Source organism: Vigna umbellata, chromosome 3 (assembly GCF_029865625.1).
Source record: "Vigna umbellata cultivar VRB3 chromosome 3, Vumbellata_1.0, whole genome shotgun sequence".
NCBI classification, from domain to species: Eukaryota; Viridiplantae; Streptophyta; class Magnoliopsida; order Fabales; family Fabaceae; genus Vigna; species Vigna umbellata.
The window spans coordinates 18,494,399-18,512,782 of NC_142167.1; the positions used below are offsets into that span (position 1 = coordinate 18,494,399).

At 31.3% G+C, this 18,384-nt stretch overlaps 2 protein-coding genes across 2 annotated transcripts; one reads left to right on the forward strand and one right to left on the reverse strand.

Annotated features, from left to right (window-relative positions):
• Positions 1-6,456: 6,456 nt before the first annotated feature.
• On the reverse strand, positions 6,457-9,506 carry LOC124832329 (nucleolar GTP-binding protein 1-like). Its single transcript, XM_047306512.2, has 3 exons — positions 9,375-9,506; positions 6,962-9,018; positions 6,457-6,701 (listed from the first exon to the last, which is right to left on the reverse strand). Exon 2 carries the CDS (start codon positions 8,998-9,000, stop codon positions 6,967-6,969), a length of 2,034 nt encoding a protein of 677 aa, XP_047162468.1. The 5' UTR covers positions 9,001-9,018; positions 9,375-9,506; the 3' UTR covers positions 6,457-6,701; positions 6,962-6,966.
• A 2,061-nt stretch (positions 9,507-11,567) lies between these two features.
• LOC124832330 (tRNA (5-methylaminomethyl-2-thiouridylate)-methyltransferase) lies at positions 11,568-15,446 on the forward strand. The gene is made up of 10 exons (XM_047306513.2): positions 11,568-11,961; positions 12,044-12,118; positions 12,210-12,263; positions 12,614-12,692; positions 12,788-12,915; positions 13,350-13,433; positions 13,916-13,999; positions 14,260-14,411; positions 14,701-14,851; positions 14,942-15,446. The coding sequence occupies exons 1-10, from the start codon at positions 11,626-11,628 to the stop codon at positions 15,272-15,274; spliced, it is 1,476 nt and encodes a 491-aa protein (XP_047162469.1). The 5' UTR covers positions 11,568-11,625; the 3' UTR covers positions 15,275-15,446.
• Positions 15,447-18,384: the final 2,938 nt, after the last annotated feature.

The following is an 18,384-nucleotide window of genomic DNA, read 5'->3' on the forward strand; positions in this document are numbered from 1 at the left end:
AAAACGGTTTGGAGAGGGACATGAGAGATTGAGAAAGATGGTGTCTTCTTGTCTTTGACTCCATGGCCTTGTCTTTTTTCTTTTCTAATTTTTTCTTCACTCAGAAGGGAGTCATCATACGTGAACCATAGGATGCCACACACACATACGCACCAAAACATAAATGAATAAACAAAAAATGTAGATACAAGAAACTTTGTTTTGTAACCAAGCCAAGATATTTGCTTCCACTTCACATAATCTCTTCCTCTCTACCCCCACACGTGTTCTTGAAGATATTATAAAACTAAGCTTTATATATGACGGCACATTCTGGGAAAAATAATGTATGTAAGTTATATTTTTAATTACTTTTTCTGCATAACATCCACATGCCTAAGTTTCATTATTACATAAAAAGAAGTAAAACAGACTCAATATATATGTACGAATATATATTATATACGCTTTTGAACATTCGTGAAAAGCGACGAAGGAAGAATTTTTAAGTCTCTTTCTCTCTTAACCTTTTCCCTATATAGTATTGTTAAATCAACACATCTTGTATAAAAAAACACTGGATGTACGCTAACATCAGAAGGAGTCCATGATAATCAGCTGATGAGGGAAGGTTTTATCAGTGCCGTTTGATGATCTGATAGAAGTGACTTTGATCTTAATTGATTTTAAGCCAAATACTATGTAGCTGTTACTTTCACCAACCAAATAGAAATAAAGATTCGTTAATAATATGTTTAATTATATTGTTTATAAACTTCCTAGCAAGGGACCCAATGACAATTAGTTGGCCACAAGCCACTAAAAAAATTGAGTTTCATTCTTGCATAATACACTATTGAAAAAGAAAATGAAAATCTTATCAGATTAAGAGGTAGTAAAAGTGCTTCAAAATTTCCTGGTAGACTAAAAATTTCTAATTAGAAAAGTTACTTGAAATAATTCATGTCAAGGTATTGTCCGAGTATATGGCTGCGGAATGGTTAAGAGATATATATACAGCCAAGGGGTTACTATTTTTGCAGAGAAATGCTGACTTTGATTAATAGTAAATGAAAAGATGGAGATTAGTAAATTGCAATTGAAGGAAGTGTTCACTTTAGCCTTCTTTGATTTTGTCATGCATATTCCTCCACATAAAGGTGAATCATGCTAGAAAAAGAAGAAAGAAATGGTGCAACAGATAATTGACTTTTTGGACCATCTTTTTAAAGCAGCAAGGACAATTTCATACATATGGACAGTAGCAGTTTCCTTATATAATAAACTAATTAACATTACAACCTTCAAAACAAGTTGACATGGAGACCCCAAATTTACCTCGTTTTTTATTTGGAGGTTATAGCATTCTGCTGACGTACCTGTGATAATATCTTAGCCATGAGGGTTAATTAATTAATTAATTAATTAATTAATCTATTTTCTTTATTTTAAAATGAAAGCTTGAAGCAAAACCATGCTGAGAGGAGTTGTGGTAGTTGAAGTGGTGGAGCATGTAGGAGCCTAAACACTTCTCAAAAGCTCGTTCGATGATTGGAAGAAGCATAGAAAGATAAATTGCGAGCTGCTTAACTGGTGTGAGCACTAAGATAATCGTAATGCATCAAATCAAAACAACGAAAATCTTTTCAGTATAAGGGATAAAGTAGAGACCCACTTCTGCACGAGGAAAGAAGATCCAATTGGAATAGGGATAATGGCTACCCTTTCTGTAGTCTCATTCTGTACACATTTATTATGATTGTTCTTTTTCATAGTAAGTTTTTGTTTGTAACCACCCTATACAAGTTCTACAAACTCAAAAAGGCTTGAAAGATTGTCAAAAAGTTGCAAGACAGTACAAGTAAAAGTTAAAAGAAGCAATCAATTTAACAAATCGGCATCCCTCAGAGGGACCAAAGTGGGTGGATCACACATTTCTGTCACAAAATCATGTGTTTATGAAACTACGAAAGTGGCTACAGATTCGCTAGGTTATTCAAGAAATGTTGCAAGGGATATTTGCCGGAGAGAAAAAGAAAAAAAAAACATCAATTTTTCCACCTCACAGTTCCAATTTAGGTCGTTAACAACACATCATATTGCTTTGACTTCAAATAATATAATGATTAATCACAGTTTTAGCATAATAGTGCAGCAGCAGGGTGTAGAGAAAATGCGTGAGGGTTCGTGTCCACAAATCGAAAAACCCTGACACTAAATCACATCATAAGAAATGACCCATTTTCTCAAGTTGCTTCGAAATGCATTCTTAATGAAGAAAAATAAAGTGTAGAAAAGTATGATTAATGAAAGTAGAGAAGGAGGAGAGAAAGAAGCAAGCGAAAACCATGAACGTAATGTCTTAATCGGTGTTTGAATATTATTAAGTACGGAAAGAGTATCTAGATAGCTAAAATTGGTGAGAGAAGTTGTGAAATGTGAAGGGTTGAGGTTTTCCATGCTTTGAGAGTACTGCATGTTTTAGAGAAAGTTTTTGCACTGTTCATGGTGATTACCTCATAAATAAGCAAGCATGACTTTAGTTAGATGAGAGGGAGAGGGTCCTACCAACAACAAACTTGCCATTAAAACCCTAGCAATAAATTAAGAAAGTGCAACCACCAGATGAGTAACGGACTATAGCTATCTCCTAAGGCAGTGGACATATGATACGGGGAATGTTTTCTTAGGATACATGATTCTCAGAACACACACCTACAAACAAAAACAGATGATGGTAGGTGTCAAATTATGAATCATCCATATCAAACTCACTCCTGCTCTTCGATACCATTCCACACACTAAAACTAATCCACCTCCATAAGCAATGCATTGCACTACTTTCTCCTCATTTTTCTTATATTTCATTTAACTATCTTCACTTTATAATGCTTCATAAGAGAAATTCAAAGTCACCAGCTTCCTCAATAAATAAATAAATATATACATATATATTTTGAGGAATGATAGAATAATATAAACATATTATAAATATAAAATAGTTATTAAAATAAGAGTGGTAATAGGGTGTCACACGTTTACCTTCATTTGATAAACAGAGTAAAATAATTATAAAAAAATAAATTTTTATATTTCTTCAAAAAAATATAATAAAAAGAAATAAAAGATATATAGTAACACATAAATATAAAAATTTTGTATATGTCAAATTAATGTAAATTTTTTTGTATGTGAAAAATGTATCATTATTGTAAAAGTAGAATAATGGTACACTGACGCATTTTTATATTTATTTAACACACAAATTATCATAAAAGAGCAAACTTTCATGAAAAATAATACTTTGACAAATACAATTTTTTAAAATTCATTTGACACTATTATTTTTTACATTTTATTTTCTTCTTTTTAAAAAACTACAAAAGTTTATTGATTTAAGATCATTTTATTTTTATTAAATGTGTCAAATGAAAGTAAATGTATATCATGCTACTTTTACTCAACTTTTATATATATAAAAAAGTATAAAATAAGAAAAAGTAATATTTAATGAAAAAGTTCATGTATGTTATATTTTTCATAAAAGTATGAATTTTTGTACTTAAAAATTATGTGTATGAAAATATCATTTATGATATATATATATATATATATATATATATATATATATATATATATATATATATATATATATATATATATAATACTTATTTTAAATTTTTAAAAATTCTTGTATTATTTTTCATATATTAACAAACCTTCTTCCTCCACTAATAGCAATAGACAAGCAAGAGAGTAATTTCTCCAAAATTTTGTTGTGCCGATATGTAATTATATTTTTCGTATTAAAATGGTATGATGGATTTATGCTTAAATAAAAAATTCAGTACATATATTAAGATTAATTCTAAAATAGAATATGGCTAACATTAGTAATAATAGTAATAATAATTATTATTACTATAACAGTAAGATTTTAAAAACAGTAATTGTTGGCCTACTTTGCGTTTTGAGTCAGTTTATGCAAGTCCATTAATTATACATTTTATTTAATAATAAAGAGTGTTATAATAAGTTTTTTTAATAATAATAAAATATTCAAAATCACTTTTCTGACAAGTATATATTAATTAATGTCACGGGAAACAAAATGTGAAATTTTTTTATGGCAAAAGAAAATTATTGTATAGAAAGAGAATGTTATTATATACAAATTTTTGAGTAATAAAATGTTGTATATTTCATATTTCTTAATATTTATTCTTCGGATCCTTATTAACATGAGTCCATCTTCTTAATAAGTTCTTCTATTTAGTTTTAGTTAACTCACCGTGACTCGTTGAATATTTTTCGTATATGATGCTAAATATTTTAAAATACTATTCTATTACCTTACAAATTTAAAAAGAAAATGTTTAAATTCAATATAGCTAAAATAATCACAATTTTCGCATAAATACCAAAGCTGTTTACTAAATCAAATTATTATCTTTAAAAAAGAATATGACCGAACAAAAATAATAAGAGAAAGTAACTCCATTTAGATTTTTTTCATATGTACTGATTAATTAGTAAGAAGATCCAATTACTTCGATGATAAATTTTATCAAAAATTTTCTTTTAAATAATTTGTTTAGACGTAAAAGCTATTGGTTGAGCATTAAATTAAAAGTTTATGCCTATAGTTCAGCCCAAATTAATAAACTCTCACAAAAACAAAGTTTACAAATGTTTACTATAATTTAAAAACCATATGGTATTTCACTAAATCCAATTATAGCTTGACGTGTAACAACTTTTTTAAACTGTGAATAAAGTTTGAACATAAGATTATTATATCACTAAAAGTCACCAAATTATCTCAAATTTGGTATGCAAAATTTAAGTCCAAGAATACTTGTCTTACCTTCATCCAACTTCGAACAAAAAAAGAAATTAATTTGTAGTCAATCATCCATATTTATTTGTCATAGTATATATAATTAATAATGTGGATTATTATCATTTACCCATTGCTTTACTCTTATAAATACATCGAATCATAGTGATTCAACAATTTGTTGATAGAAAATTCGAAGTGTTCTGTTATATAACTATAACATACATATACTTTGCTAGTTATATATTTGAGTAGTTTCTTATATTTATATTTATGGAAATTATTACTAATTTAAGACAAGTATTTTAACTTTTTTTTATTTTTCTCTTTGATCTTTAAACTGCTGTTGACGCACCATATGAAATAAGGCTTTATTTGGAAAATATTTTAATCAGTTAGGGTTCTTACAATACTCAAAAAACCAGGAGCTGCAAATCACCTGAGTCCGTCTAGAACTTCATTTCACACTTATTACATGGCATGTTTACTTTTTTAGTTTTGTCTCGTTAAAGTCAAATTTTAATATAAAATTAGTTTTATTAAATTCTTGTTCCTAGTACATTATAATTATTTTCATTTATTCCTTTATTTTAATTTTAAAAAAAATAAGTTTCCATAAAAATGTCGCAAAGCGATTTTTTCCATTTTTTCTATCCAAAACCTCTTAAAGTTTTGGTTGGTGAAAATAAAATAGAGAGAAAAGAGAAATATATAAAAATAACGGTAGTTTAAAAGTGATAAAGTGAAAACTGTTTTTTAAATCCATTTAAATAAAATATATTATTATTTTTGTTTATTATTTATGATAAAAATAAAACTTGAAAAAAAAGATTAAATCTCCCATTTTTTTCATTATACTCCTTAAGAACAATTTCAAAGAGATGAAGTTTAGACGCATGATATGATATATGCTTCCAAGTTCCAACATCTAAATTACTGTAAACATTTCTTGCATTATGGCTAACAATTTCAAAGAACATTACTTCCAAGAATCTTATGCCACATGTAACAAGAACAAATTTATATTTGATACAGTAGACGCGCGACTATAAATTAGTAATACTCAAGTTCCTTTGCTAGCTATGTAATTTTCACCTCTCCGTTAACCACCTTAGTTTCCAACAATAAGGATTAACAATATCAATCTTTATGTTTTGAAAATATTAAATGATTATGATAATGAGTGCTGCTAGGATTACACTAACATTAATTGGTCTCCAACAGTTTATCACTACCCCTCCCCCCTTTTTCTCGACAACCAACAGGGTGTTATCCTATCCTTTTAAACTGCTTCGTAAAAATAATTGCTCGCGACCAAAATTAAGAAAAAATATTTTATTCCTCGAATTTGAACAAGACTCAAAAAATAATGTAGCATTCGCCACTCTAAAATTTGATTGAGACAATTATAAGCACTTCTTTGTCCTAGTTCCAGTCCCGTGCAAGACTACAACAGAGTACCCCACATTTAGGAAATTTTAGATGAACGACTCAATAAACTAAAGAAACCTTCCAATAGCAGCACTCAAGGTTGAAGCATATGAAACAGATGCTCAATTGTTTGAGCATGTAAATACACATGAAACAAAACTCTGTTGCGACTCAAGCAATTTAAACAGTACCTCTTTCACAGATGTCTCCAAAATTGAACCAAATAAATAAATAACAAGAAAGTAAGCTATAATGCTGCAACTTACAGAATAGCAAGTTCAATAACAGTAATGATAAAATGAGACAAAAACAGTATAATGTAAACTTAACTCAATTGCCATCATGGCACCTTAAACTCCAACGAAAACTAATAAATGAAACAACAAAACTTTAGGCAGCTGCAGAAAAATGACAACAATTGCCCCTCTAAATTGCAGAAAACTGCATCCCCTGCACAGAAAAATTAATGTGAGATATGAATCTGAAATTTATCATATAAAAAAACAACAAAACTTGAATATCTATCTATAATTAGGTCACTCTTAAATGTCTAGCTAGAAAAATCAGCTACAATTCAATTCCTATGAATCAATAAAAAAGGTGAGAAAACTCATCACAGACAAAAATCAGCATTCAAGTGCTTGAAACACGAGCAATTAGTAAAACTTCAAACATCATAAATAAGGCAAGATGCACACGCGAAAACATACCAGTCCTAGCGTCTATCAGTTTTGCCACTGGAGCGCTTCCCAGAATACAAGTGCTTGGGCTTCAGAGTAGGTATGACTCTATCAGCTTCTCCGCGACGGGCATCCTTGTTTCTCTTCTTGACAGATTTCTTTGCAAGTTTAATTGCCTTGACCTTTTGAGCAGAATCCTTGAAACCTTCACCAGGAACAACTTCATGTGGTGGGCGTGACAGTGACCTAGACCGTGACAGTGATCTACTCAGTCGCTGTTTTTTGCTAGGTGTATCTCCATCAATATCCATACCATCTCGGCCATCTGCACCTCTATCAGGTGATCTCTCCCTTTTCCGTCCTCTTGTAGAGACAGATCTGCTGCGCATTCTCTTAATTGCCAAAGTGGGATCAAGCCCCAAAGATGACAGCTGTCTTCCCATTCTCTCTGACGTGAACTGTTTGTCCTTGTCAAACTTTCTAGGAACAGTTGGCCTACTCTCTGCATTGCTCTTTTTAATCCTGTGCTGCTGGATGAGCAAGCTTTTCTTTTTCCTAATCTTAGCTAAAGCTTCTTGCTGTTCAGGAGTCAACTCAGACCCATCAATCTCAAAATCATCATCCTCAGCTTCTGCCTCTCTCATCCCTTCTTCTCTTTCCAACTCTTCAACCCTATGAAGAATATCAGGATCAATGAAATCATAAACATTGTGTCCATCCAAGATTTCCGGCAGTACATCCTCTTTCCATTCATCATTGGCTAAAATGTAACTCTTTCGCAAATTCATTGAGTATACACCAGCCCCACCATTCTCATCCTCCAGATCCTTTTCAGTTTTTCTCTTTTCCTTCTCAGCGGCTTCCTTAGCTTTAGCTTCTAAAACTGCTGCAGGAATACATGATGGTCTTTCCTTCTGGTCACGAGGCTTTGGTAGTGCAACATGAAACCTATTCAAGCAGTCATTCATTTTCTTTGATTTCATCTTTATTTCTACCCTCTGATTCAATAACCTTTCACATGCTGCATTTTTTACAGTAATTACCCCTTCTTCTGTCAAAGTGCTCATGGTCAACAAGACACCGTCTTCATTTGTTGCCTCACCTCCTTGACCAACTATAGTCTTCATGGCTTCAGCTTTCATCTCCGTAACCAACTTCATATCTTCCTCCGATATCCCATCCAGCGGTTGCAAGTCGGTCTTGTTGCAAACTATGATCAGTGGCTTGTTCATGAACAATGACTTAATGCTGTGAAACAGAGCGGCCTGCTGAGCAATACTGTAACCACAAGACCCAGAAATATCCAAGAAAAACAATATTGCCGCCCTCAAATGTGCTAGAGCAGTGATACTGCACATCTCAATAATATTACGATCTTCAAACGGCCTGTCCAGAATCCCTGGTGTATCAATTACTTGGTACCTCAGGTATTTATAATCTGTGTGACCAACAAAGAGAGACTTTGTAGTGAAAGCATAGGGCTGGACATCGACATCAGCTCTTGTAATTTTGTTAATAAACGAGCTCTTGCCAACATTTGGATATCCACAGATCAAGACAGTCCTGGTATTAGGATCAATTGAAGGGAGCCTAGCCATGTGCTGTCTGACTTGTTCTAGATAAGCCAAACTCGGGCCAATCCTCTTGATCACAGTGCACATGCGGCCAAGAGCAGCCACCTTAAGACACTTGCACCGGTACAGTGAGTCACCATACTTCAGCAATTTCACATAGTCTTTGGCAATCTTACTGATAAGATTCCTAGCAGTGTTGATTTGTCCAAGTGCAAGCTTGTAATGGTCTTTGTTGTAGAGCACATGGAGGAGATCCCCATAGAACGGATGAATATCATCAAGCCGGGGGAACTCATCAATTATGGTAGAGAGCTTATCATAAAAATTCTGCTGAGTGTACTTCACCTTGCGCATGTAGAATTGGCGGAGCCGCGAAATTGCATATCCCTTGTGCACAACAGTCGGTGTCTGCCGCTGGGTACGAGAGAGGATGATATCAACAAAATCCTTCCCATTTGGCACCACAGTAATCTTCTTAAAATTATACTGAACCATCGCACCCTATCAACCTTCCTGCCACACAAAAAGTATAACAAAAATTAACAAAAAAGAAATCGTTGATTCAAAGAGGGGCAACAAAAATTAAACAAAAGACGGTTAATGCAAACATCAATTTTCATTCAGAAAACAACACTGCGTGTTAATATATGCTGAATATACCATTATACAATTTAGATGAACACAATCAAATTTAGAACATATAATAACAGCCCAAAATGAATCTTAATAAACCAAAACAATAACACATAATAAACTCAATCGAACATTTAAACATGAAACCCCATGAACAATCCTGAGAAATCAACAAGACAGTGCATGGAAAACGGGGCGATACGCGAGTGACGGATACTTAGGAAGAAGAGACTTACCCTAAAACACGTTCGCTTCTAGGGTTTGTGTTGTATGCGGCACAGAAGGTGTTGCCGTTATGCTACCGATCTTCTAGACTCTGTTTTGGTTGGAGGCTGCACACAGTCTCAAACATATACATAAGGTAGAACGAGGGTTTTATTTTGGAGAAGGTGGCACAATGTCGGTTTCACTGGAAAACGGGCCAACCCGGCCCAGTGTAAATTTACATAAGTACCAGCCCAAACTCGATTTATAGTATTTCTGATCGTAAATAAAGACACAATGTTAGATCTTTTAAAAACTACTTCAAGAATTTGAGCACAATATAATGTGTCATAAATACTTTTTAAATTTAATTTATTATTATAAATATGGTTTTGTGTATTTTTATGATAATATCTTAAAAAATCATAGTAGTATTTGAAACCTTTTCTTGTATTTTTATGATATTAATTTCAAAGGAATATTTGAAATTATATTTAGATAATTGATAACGTGAAAATTATCGTTATGATATTTACCATCATTTGTCATTTATAGATAGATAATTAAAAATAAAAAGAAAATCTAATTAACAGTATGAAAATTAAACTGATAATTTGTTGAAAATTTCAAAGAAACTAAATGTATTTTTATCTGGATTTGAGAAAGCTGGTTTTGCTTTTTTTTATTATTATTCAATAAAAACATAAATTATAATTTAATGCAAATAAGATATCGGATTCGGTGTTTTTTCTTTATGAAATATTATGCAGGTTGTAATATTTTTTATTAATTTTGTAAAATTAAATTTAAAAATAAAAATTATTTAAATGATTTAATTATAATTTTTGAATCCAATAACAATGTTAATATAGTAATTAAATAAAGAAGTCAATTTTAATGTGAATTATATTAAGATATGTATTTATTGAGAGTGTATGTATATTACAAAAGATACATATTTAGTACTGGAACCATGTTGTAAAATAAGTCAATTCTTTTCTATATACTGGAACCATGTTGTAAAATAAGATATGTATTAGTTGGAATTAACACTATATTGATATTTAATGTTTAATACATATTTAGTACAATATTTTTGAAATGCTTATTTATAACTATATCTAATTTCACATTAATAGTAACATAGGTATAACTTTACTTTTAAAATTTGAAGATATAAGGAAGAACATATTGTTATATCTTGAAATTGTGGATTTGAAATGTTTTTTTTTCCCGTATATAATAATACAAAATAATGGAGCATGTACAAAAATGTAGAATGGACTCTAAAAGTAATGGGAATAGACTATGTAGAAATATCTATAGTAGATTACTAAAAATATTAAGCATAAACAATGCAGAAAAAACATAAAGAGTGTATTTTTTTTTAAGAATAATACATACACACACATTATATATATATATATATATATATATATATATATATATATATATATATATATATATATATATATATATATATACACTTTTACTTCTTTGTGTGTATTTTAATAACAACATATTTTTTGTTCTATTATTTATAAATATAATTTAAAGTAAGATGGTGTTTGTCATAATTTATTTCTTTTATTTGTAAAAGTAAAATGTGAAATATTGAATTACGTATATCTAAATAAATGATAATTTAAAATTATAAATTTATATTGGGTAAATCAAAACTAATTTGGATATTATAATTTAAAATAAAATAAAAAAGTGATTTTATTACCCAATTTTAAATCCATATTTTATGCATTAAAGTTTGAATGTTTATAATTTTATTTATCTAAGTTTAAAATTAGATAGTTATAACCTTGCCCTTAAACATAAGATTATAACCCGTCAATATAGTATATTTTGCATGTATCACTTTAAATACTATTACATACATAATAAGCTGGGAGATTCTTGTTTATAAAATACATTAAACACAATTCAATAATACAAAAATGTGAAATTTAAAAACCTCATTACAAAAGTTAGTCATTATTCATTCTTCTTAGATGAAATTATTCAATATACATTGTATTAAGAAAGATTTGAACTATATAATTTTGGGATATAGGAATTATTAATCCGGTGTAGTTAATTTACAAAACTCTCTGTTTGTAATTATCAATTGATTAGAAATAAATCAATAATTGATTAGAAAGAAAACTACACAAAATTCTTCAAAATTCAAACAAAATAAAAAATAGAAAAAGAAAAACCCCGAGCAAATGTGTTTCCTGAAACGATTTCTTCTGATGACACGCTAAACGGATGAGGAGATACGCGTAAGTGATGTTGAGGGTGGCCGTACGATGGAATCTGAAGCCAATGGCTTCTCTGCCACTAACTGCCTTTACATACCAACAGCAACAGTTCCACGCTCTGAGCCCTAGGCCTCCATGTCGCACCTTCAGGCTTTTTTGTCGACCTTCTTCTTCCGCCGTTGCTCACACCTCGCTTCCTCTCTCCGCCGACTTGCACCGCTACCTCCGGTGCTCCTTACCGCAGAATTCGCCCCTCCGAGTCGCGGTTCTCGTTAGCGGAGGCGTTGATAGCAGCGTCGCTCTGCGGCTGCTCCACGCCGCCGGCCATTCCTGCACCGCTTTCTACCTCAAGATATGGTTCCAAGTACGCCTTCATTCTTCGCTTTAAAATTTAATTGCGTGATCGATTTTGCTGCTGTTGCTTTCTCACGCGTGGTTTTTTGTAGGAAGATTTCGAGAACTTTTGGTCTGAGTGCCCCTGGGAAGAGGATTTGAAGTATGCCAAAGCTGTTTGTAGTCAGGTTGCTTTCTTATCAACGCCTTTGTTGTGTATTTTGCTGATCAGAACATTAGTAATGGAAGTGCATATGGTGTTTGTGTTTCTATTTGCAGGTTGATGTACCGTTAGAAGTTGTTCATTTAACTGATGAATACTGGAACAATGTGGTATGCTGGACGATTCAGCTATTTTTGTCCAATATTTATTCACTTTCCGTTTAATGGGAATCTTCAATGATCAGTATAACTTATAATTGTAAGCTATTTGTTTTTTCCTTAACATAAAATTAGTTCATGTATAACTTATAATAAGCTTATTGAACAGTTAAATGCGAGAATTTCTATACATTAGTTAATAGCTTAGTTAATTTTAACTCATGGGAGAAGTTTAATTCATTTTACCTTACTCTTTCCTCTTACAAGTGCTTATTAATAAGTTTATCTAGACAAGACTAAAATGTAAGTTGCAATAGTGTAGGTATCTTCTGCCTCGTGTTTGACTATTACTTGTATATCAGGTTTCTTACCTCATTGAAGAGTATAGTAGTGGCCGAACTCCTAACCCCGACGTTCTTTGCAATACAAGAATAAAGTTTGGTATACATTCAGTCCTATGCAATAAACCCCACCTGACCATGTAGTATGTTTCGCGTACTTTCTTTCTGTTTCATTGATAAAATATTTGTTGTTAGGTGCATTCTTGGATGCTATTGGTGGCATGGGCTTCGATTATGTTGCCTCTGGGCATTATGCAAATGTTATCCACCCTTGTGCTGATGGCATGAATGAGCCTTCTGTTCTAGAACTATCACAAGACATGGTACTCATGAATATTGGTTCTGTTTGTCTATTATTATATGTAGGTGATATATTTGGGTACTTTCAGCACTGTCTGAAGAATCTCAATGATCAGTATTAAGTTTTGCATATTTCTCTACTTTCCCATTTATTATGCGGGAAAATAGTAGATATTGTTTTCTGATAAGTTTTTGATCCTGTTAGAATCTGATTTGATAGTTTGTTATTCATCTGTACCAACTTTCTGTTACACTACTTTTTGTCTGTGCATGTATTATGCACCTGACTAGTTGTTGCCTGTATATAATGTACTCGTTGAACCCTTTGAAAAATATCAAGAATTAGTTTCATTCTCTCTTTACTCTGTTTGCAAGTTTGCATTCTCTGCAAAATCTATTTCTTCTATACTCTGCAGATCACATTCTATCAGATATTAATGTGCTTTCGGAATTTTAGGTAAAGGATCAAACATACTTCCTTTCACACCTTTCACAATCCCAGCTGAAGCAACTTCTTTTTCCACTTGGTTGTATTCCCAAGGTTTGTTGTGAATTTGTATCATTATCAATGCTTGAATTGTGTTTAAATTTGTCTGCAATTCAATCCTTTTTGATGTCTATCTTCAGAATTCAGGCAGTATGTAGGCAGAATATATTTATCAAATTTGTGTGCCTTTAATTCTTGTTTGGGATTTAAATTTGGATGCTGCACTTCAGTAACCATTAGTACGGGCCAACAAATTATCTTGCTCTATATGAAGTTTTTTCGTTTTCCATCTTGCGGCTTTAAAAGACAATTGCTATCCTTTTTTCTATGATAGCTGACATGAGAATTTGGGCATGAAATTTTCTGAATATATTTATTAAATAGGTTTTTAGTGCCCTTAATTGTAGGTTGATATTTGGATGCTCTTTTGAAGTAAACCATTTATAAAAGCTATCAAGTTATATTTTTCTGTAGCACTGCATGTTGTTTTGAAGAAATATTAATCTAATTTTCATCTACTACCACATCATCTGCAGGATGAAGTTCGCAGGCTTGCGACAAAATTTGATTTACCAAATAAGGATAGAAAGGATTCCCAAGGAATATGCTTTTTGGGCAAGGTACGTGCAGTGAACAGCTCCTTACATCATTTCTATTTCTTGGTGATGAGAAGTATTTACAAATTACTCCTGAGGTTTTAGAGGTTCTAAAAGGGAAAGATTAAAATATAAATGAAGTGACTTACGGCAATGTCCATATGAATTATGATAACCATTCTTTAATTTTCTATTTTAGAAAATCAATGATGCCATATTTGTTTGGAAGCAAGTGTAGAAGTTTGATTTCTTGTTTCTGTTTCTGTTCACTTTTTGAGTTATAGATAAGATTCAGTGAATTTGTTGCAAGACATATTGGGGAAAGAGAAGGTATCATACTGGAGGCTGAGACAGGGGATTTCCTTGGCAAACATCGAGGATTCTGGTTTTATACTATCGGTCAGCGTCAGGGTCTACGACTACCTGGAGGTCCATGGTTTGTTATCTTCGTGTTTCTTTCTAACATTAGTTGTATTTATGTGATAAGTTTCCAATCATGTAATCATACAATTCATTTTGTATTGAAGATATATTCACGTTGTAGGTGCAGAAATATTAGATTATTAATACGATTTGAATTGTTCAATTTTTTCAATCATTACCTCGATTATTTCTCCACATTGAATGATTTGAAAAAAAAATCTTTCGATTCATTCCTGTCCAGATGTCATATTTGGGCTTGTATTAAAAAAAAAAATCATCCCATTTTTTTTTGTCTTATGCAGGTATGTTGTCGAGAAGGATGTTAAAAACAATGTAGTTTTTGTCTCAAGAAATTACTTTTCCTTTGACAAAAGGAGGCGTGTATTCCGTGTTGGCTCTTTTAAATGGTTTAGTGAGGTGCCCCCAGGCCAGACAAGTCAGCTACAGTGCAAGGTGGTACTTGAAGATCAAGTTCTCTTTCCTGTTATTTAAAACAGTTTCTCATTTTTGTAGTACTGAGTTATGGTATCTTGACCTTTTCAGGTGAGACATGGTCCAGGATTCTATGATTGTAGCTTACAAATGGAAGTGGAAGGAGATGGCCAAGGTCACTCTGCAGTTGTCCGCATATCTGAAGATGATCAAGGCCTAGCAGCTGGGCAGTTTGCGGCCTTTTATGAGGGAAGAAGATGCTTAGGTTCTGGTGTGATTTTGGAGTTTTGGGATGATCATAGTTTTCCAGTTTGTACAAAAGCTTTAGAAATTGCTAGAATGGAAGATAAATCAATGCTCGGAAATCCAGTAAAAATAAAAGTTAAACCAGATAGTCCGCAAGAAGTATGTGATTCTGCCGAGTTAGCAAGTAAAATATCATAAGGTAATAAAAATTCTTGAGTTGTTGACGCTGAACAAAACAGGCAGACATGCAGCTTCCATATTCCCTTTTCAATTGGCTACCAAATGTTACTGCTAAATGTGAAGTTTATATTTTGAGCTTTGGTTCTGTAACATTTTATACAAATGTTCAGGAAGTAGTTTTTATTGGGAATGATGGGTACTTAAGTTGAAATATGAATGTAAGATAGGCGACAAAATAGTAGCTTCCTCACTACTGGATCGGATTGCGGATAAAGTTGAAATGGAAAAGGAAAAGGAAAGAGATTGAGAAGTATAATTCTTAATATTAAGAGAAAAAATATAGAATAGAGAGAAATAAGTGTAATGTTTGTAGTATATTTTATTGATGTGGTAGAAAAAAATTTAAATAATTGAATAATATAATAAATCATCTTTAGTATAATTTTTATAAGAATTAATATAAATTATAAAATAAAATTTGCAAGTTGATGCAATTACAATGTTAGTGTTAATTTTTATTTGGTCTTCCGCTACAAAAAGTATATTTTACAACTTCTGCAAATGTTCAAAATTATATATGAAAACGTCTTTAGTGCCATTTCATTATTTATACTTACTCTTTGTATGCTATATTTTTTTTTACTTTTTTAGTGACTTGAACATTAAGTGTATTTTTTTTTATATGGACTGTCATTTTATATTCATACGACTTCTTTCCAAGCTTTGGATTTAGGGATCTCAAGGACGAGTACGGGCAGTAATTCTTAGTATTCTTTCGATTGGAGTTAAGGATCTCAATGGGACGAGTATGGGTTAACAAAAGCCTTTTAAGTCTTTGTTTTTATTGTTAACATATCCTCTTTGTCTCTTCTTGCTAAAGTCATGTTAATTTCCTATTTATTATTTTCATAAATCCAAAAGTAAAATCAATTTCAGCAATGAACTAGTTGTTTTACATTTTCAATCTCAACAATAAATCTAAAGTTGATTTATTTCATAATACAATAGAATAAACTCTTTTCCTTAAGATATAAATGCACGTGAAAGAATGTTAAAGGTTGTACGTGAAAGACAGGTTATTTGAAGAATGAAGACGAGACGTACATCTATAGAAAAAAACTAAGTCTTTCACTTCTTTATATATATCCATGAATATGTATATTATGACACTAGTATTTGTCCTATTAATATGTTGGTATACAAAAATACTCATATCCATTACTGGCTAGTATCTATTTATAATATTTATTTCCTACTTGTTACAAATTTGTTACAAATTTTATACGTAGATACTAGTGGATTTGAATTTTTATGACATTCCTATTTGAAATTCATATTTTGGTACAAATATATTTTTTTTTAATAACTTGTTCAGAGAGACTTTTATTTTCTAGTAAGAACATTTTATCTTTCGGGAAGTTTTGATAAACATTTTCCAATCAAAAGAATAAAAGACCTAAATTCTCTTCTAAATATTTTGTTAGAGTAAAAAAAAATCAATTTTTATTAAGTAGTCTCATCTTCATCATTGAACCTCTAATTAGAGATGTTCAAGTGAGCTAACTCAACTTATACATGTTGACTTATAATAGGTTGAGTTAAAATTGAGTCAACTCAACCCAATTTACTTTTTTGTTGAACCAAAAATTTTCTAATTCAGTTTGATCTACCATGGGTTGGTGGATTAGTAGATTGACTCACTTATGAAATGTTTTTTGTAATTTACTTATATATTTATTACAATACAATGGAAATGGATTGACTCAATTAATTTTTTTTATAATAATGAATCAAAGTGTTTATCCAATTTTTCAAATATTATTATAAAGATGATAGTTGAAAATTAAAATATTAAGTATATAACTTAACAAACAAATAAATTAAGTATTTAAACTATTCAAACATTATTTGACAACATTCTAGTATTTAAAAATATAAAACTGTGAACCTATATATTAGATATAGTAAATAATTATAATAAAAAAATGGTAAAAAACTAATAGAGTGTTATTGTTGGTGGGCTCTTGATCAACCTACCTTCAATTCCATTGAAACATGTTTAACGTTTGGGTTAAGTGGGTTGGATTAAGTTCAACCCCACATTTAAAAAAATTAAAATTTTTTCAACCTAACTTAGCTCGAATTCGTGATGAGTCAGGTTGGCTCATGGGTTATAACATATTTTAACAAACACTCCAATTTTATATTCAAGTCAAAATTAATTCACCAAAATACTTAAATCCTATTCCTAATGACTTTGAACCTTCATAATTCATTAAGTTCCAATTTCTAGAATCCTCAACCAACAATCATGGATTCAGTTCAAAAGTCTTATGATTACTGATGAATCATGTTTTATTTCTAGATACAAGCCCCATTAGGCATTCAATTTAAGTTCAAAGTTCAAGCCATATTTCCCAATACATTAAGAACCAAAAATTAAGTGATGGGTGATCAAGCCACAACAAACATTAAGCATATAAATCAAATAATAAGTTTAAAATGGAAAAGCATTTGTATTAACATCATAAAATACACAATATTTAGTTTATTACATCTAATATTGACAAATAGGAATAACCATCATTGGTGAAGAACTCAGGGTTTAACAAATTGAAGAGATAGGAAATAAATGGAAACTATAGAGAAGATGCAAGCGCTATCCCAATGTTTTTTGTAGCTCCATCTTCTTATTTAACCCCAAAAGGGGAAAAACCACCATGGATGAAGGAAGAAACCCAAGGAGGAAAGTCAAAGCTTCCCAACACTCCAAACGGCCTTTAAGAGCTCTCCCAAACACCCTAAGTGATTCTATTTGTGTAAAAATGTGAAATCCTTAAACCCATTGTGAAAACATGATTAAATACTCACTTTCATGTATCAAAGTTGACATACTTGTCCAACGAGGCCTAAAAAATTATGCTCTCTAACTTGTAACTCCTTGGCGCGAGCCAAATTTTTGCCCAGTGACTTGAATACTACATGTTTGAGCTGTCATTCTCGCGTAATGAGCATCCAACCCACCTAACGAGTTAATCTAGCCCAATGGTGATTTTCTGGTTGTCTGAGGGCGATCCATGGCAATATAACCCTACAATTTAGTCTTTTTTTATGTTTCGAGTGTTGGG

What these genes read in the sequence shown, in the direction of transcription:
- LOC124832329 (XM_047306512.2), bottom strand. Translation starts at nt 9,000, where the DNA reads ATGGTTCAGTATAATTTTAAGAAGATTACTGTGGTGCCAAATGGGAAG.
- LOC124832330 (XM_047306513.2), top strand. Translation starts at nt 11,626, where the DNA reads ATGTTGAGGGTGGCCGTACGATGGAATCTGAAGCCAATGGCTTCTCTG. An exon ending in CACTTGGTTGTATTCCCAAG is followed by an intron (nt 13,434 to 13,915) that starts GTTTGTTGTGAA and finishes CATCATCTGCAG; the next exon opens with GATGAAGTTCGCAGGCTTGC. An exon ending in CAAGTCAGCTACAGTGCAAG is followed by an intron (nt 14,852 to 14,941) that starts GTGGTACTTGAA and finishes TGACCTTTTCAG; the next exon opens with GTGAGACATGGTCCAGGATT.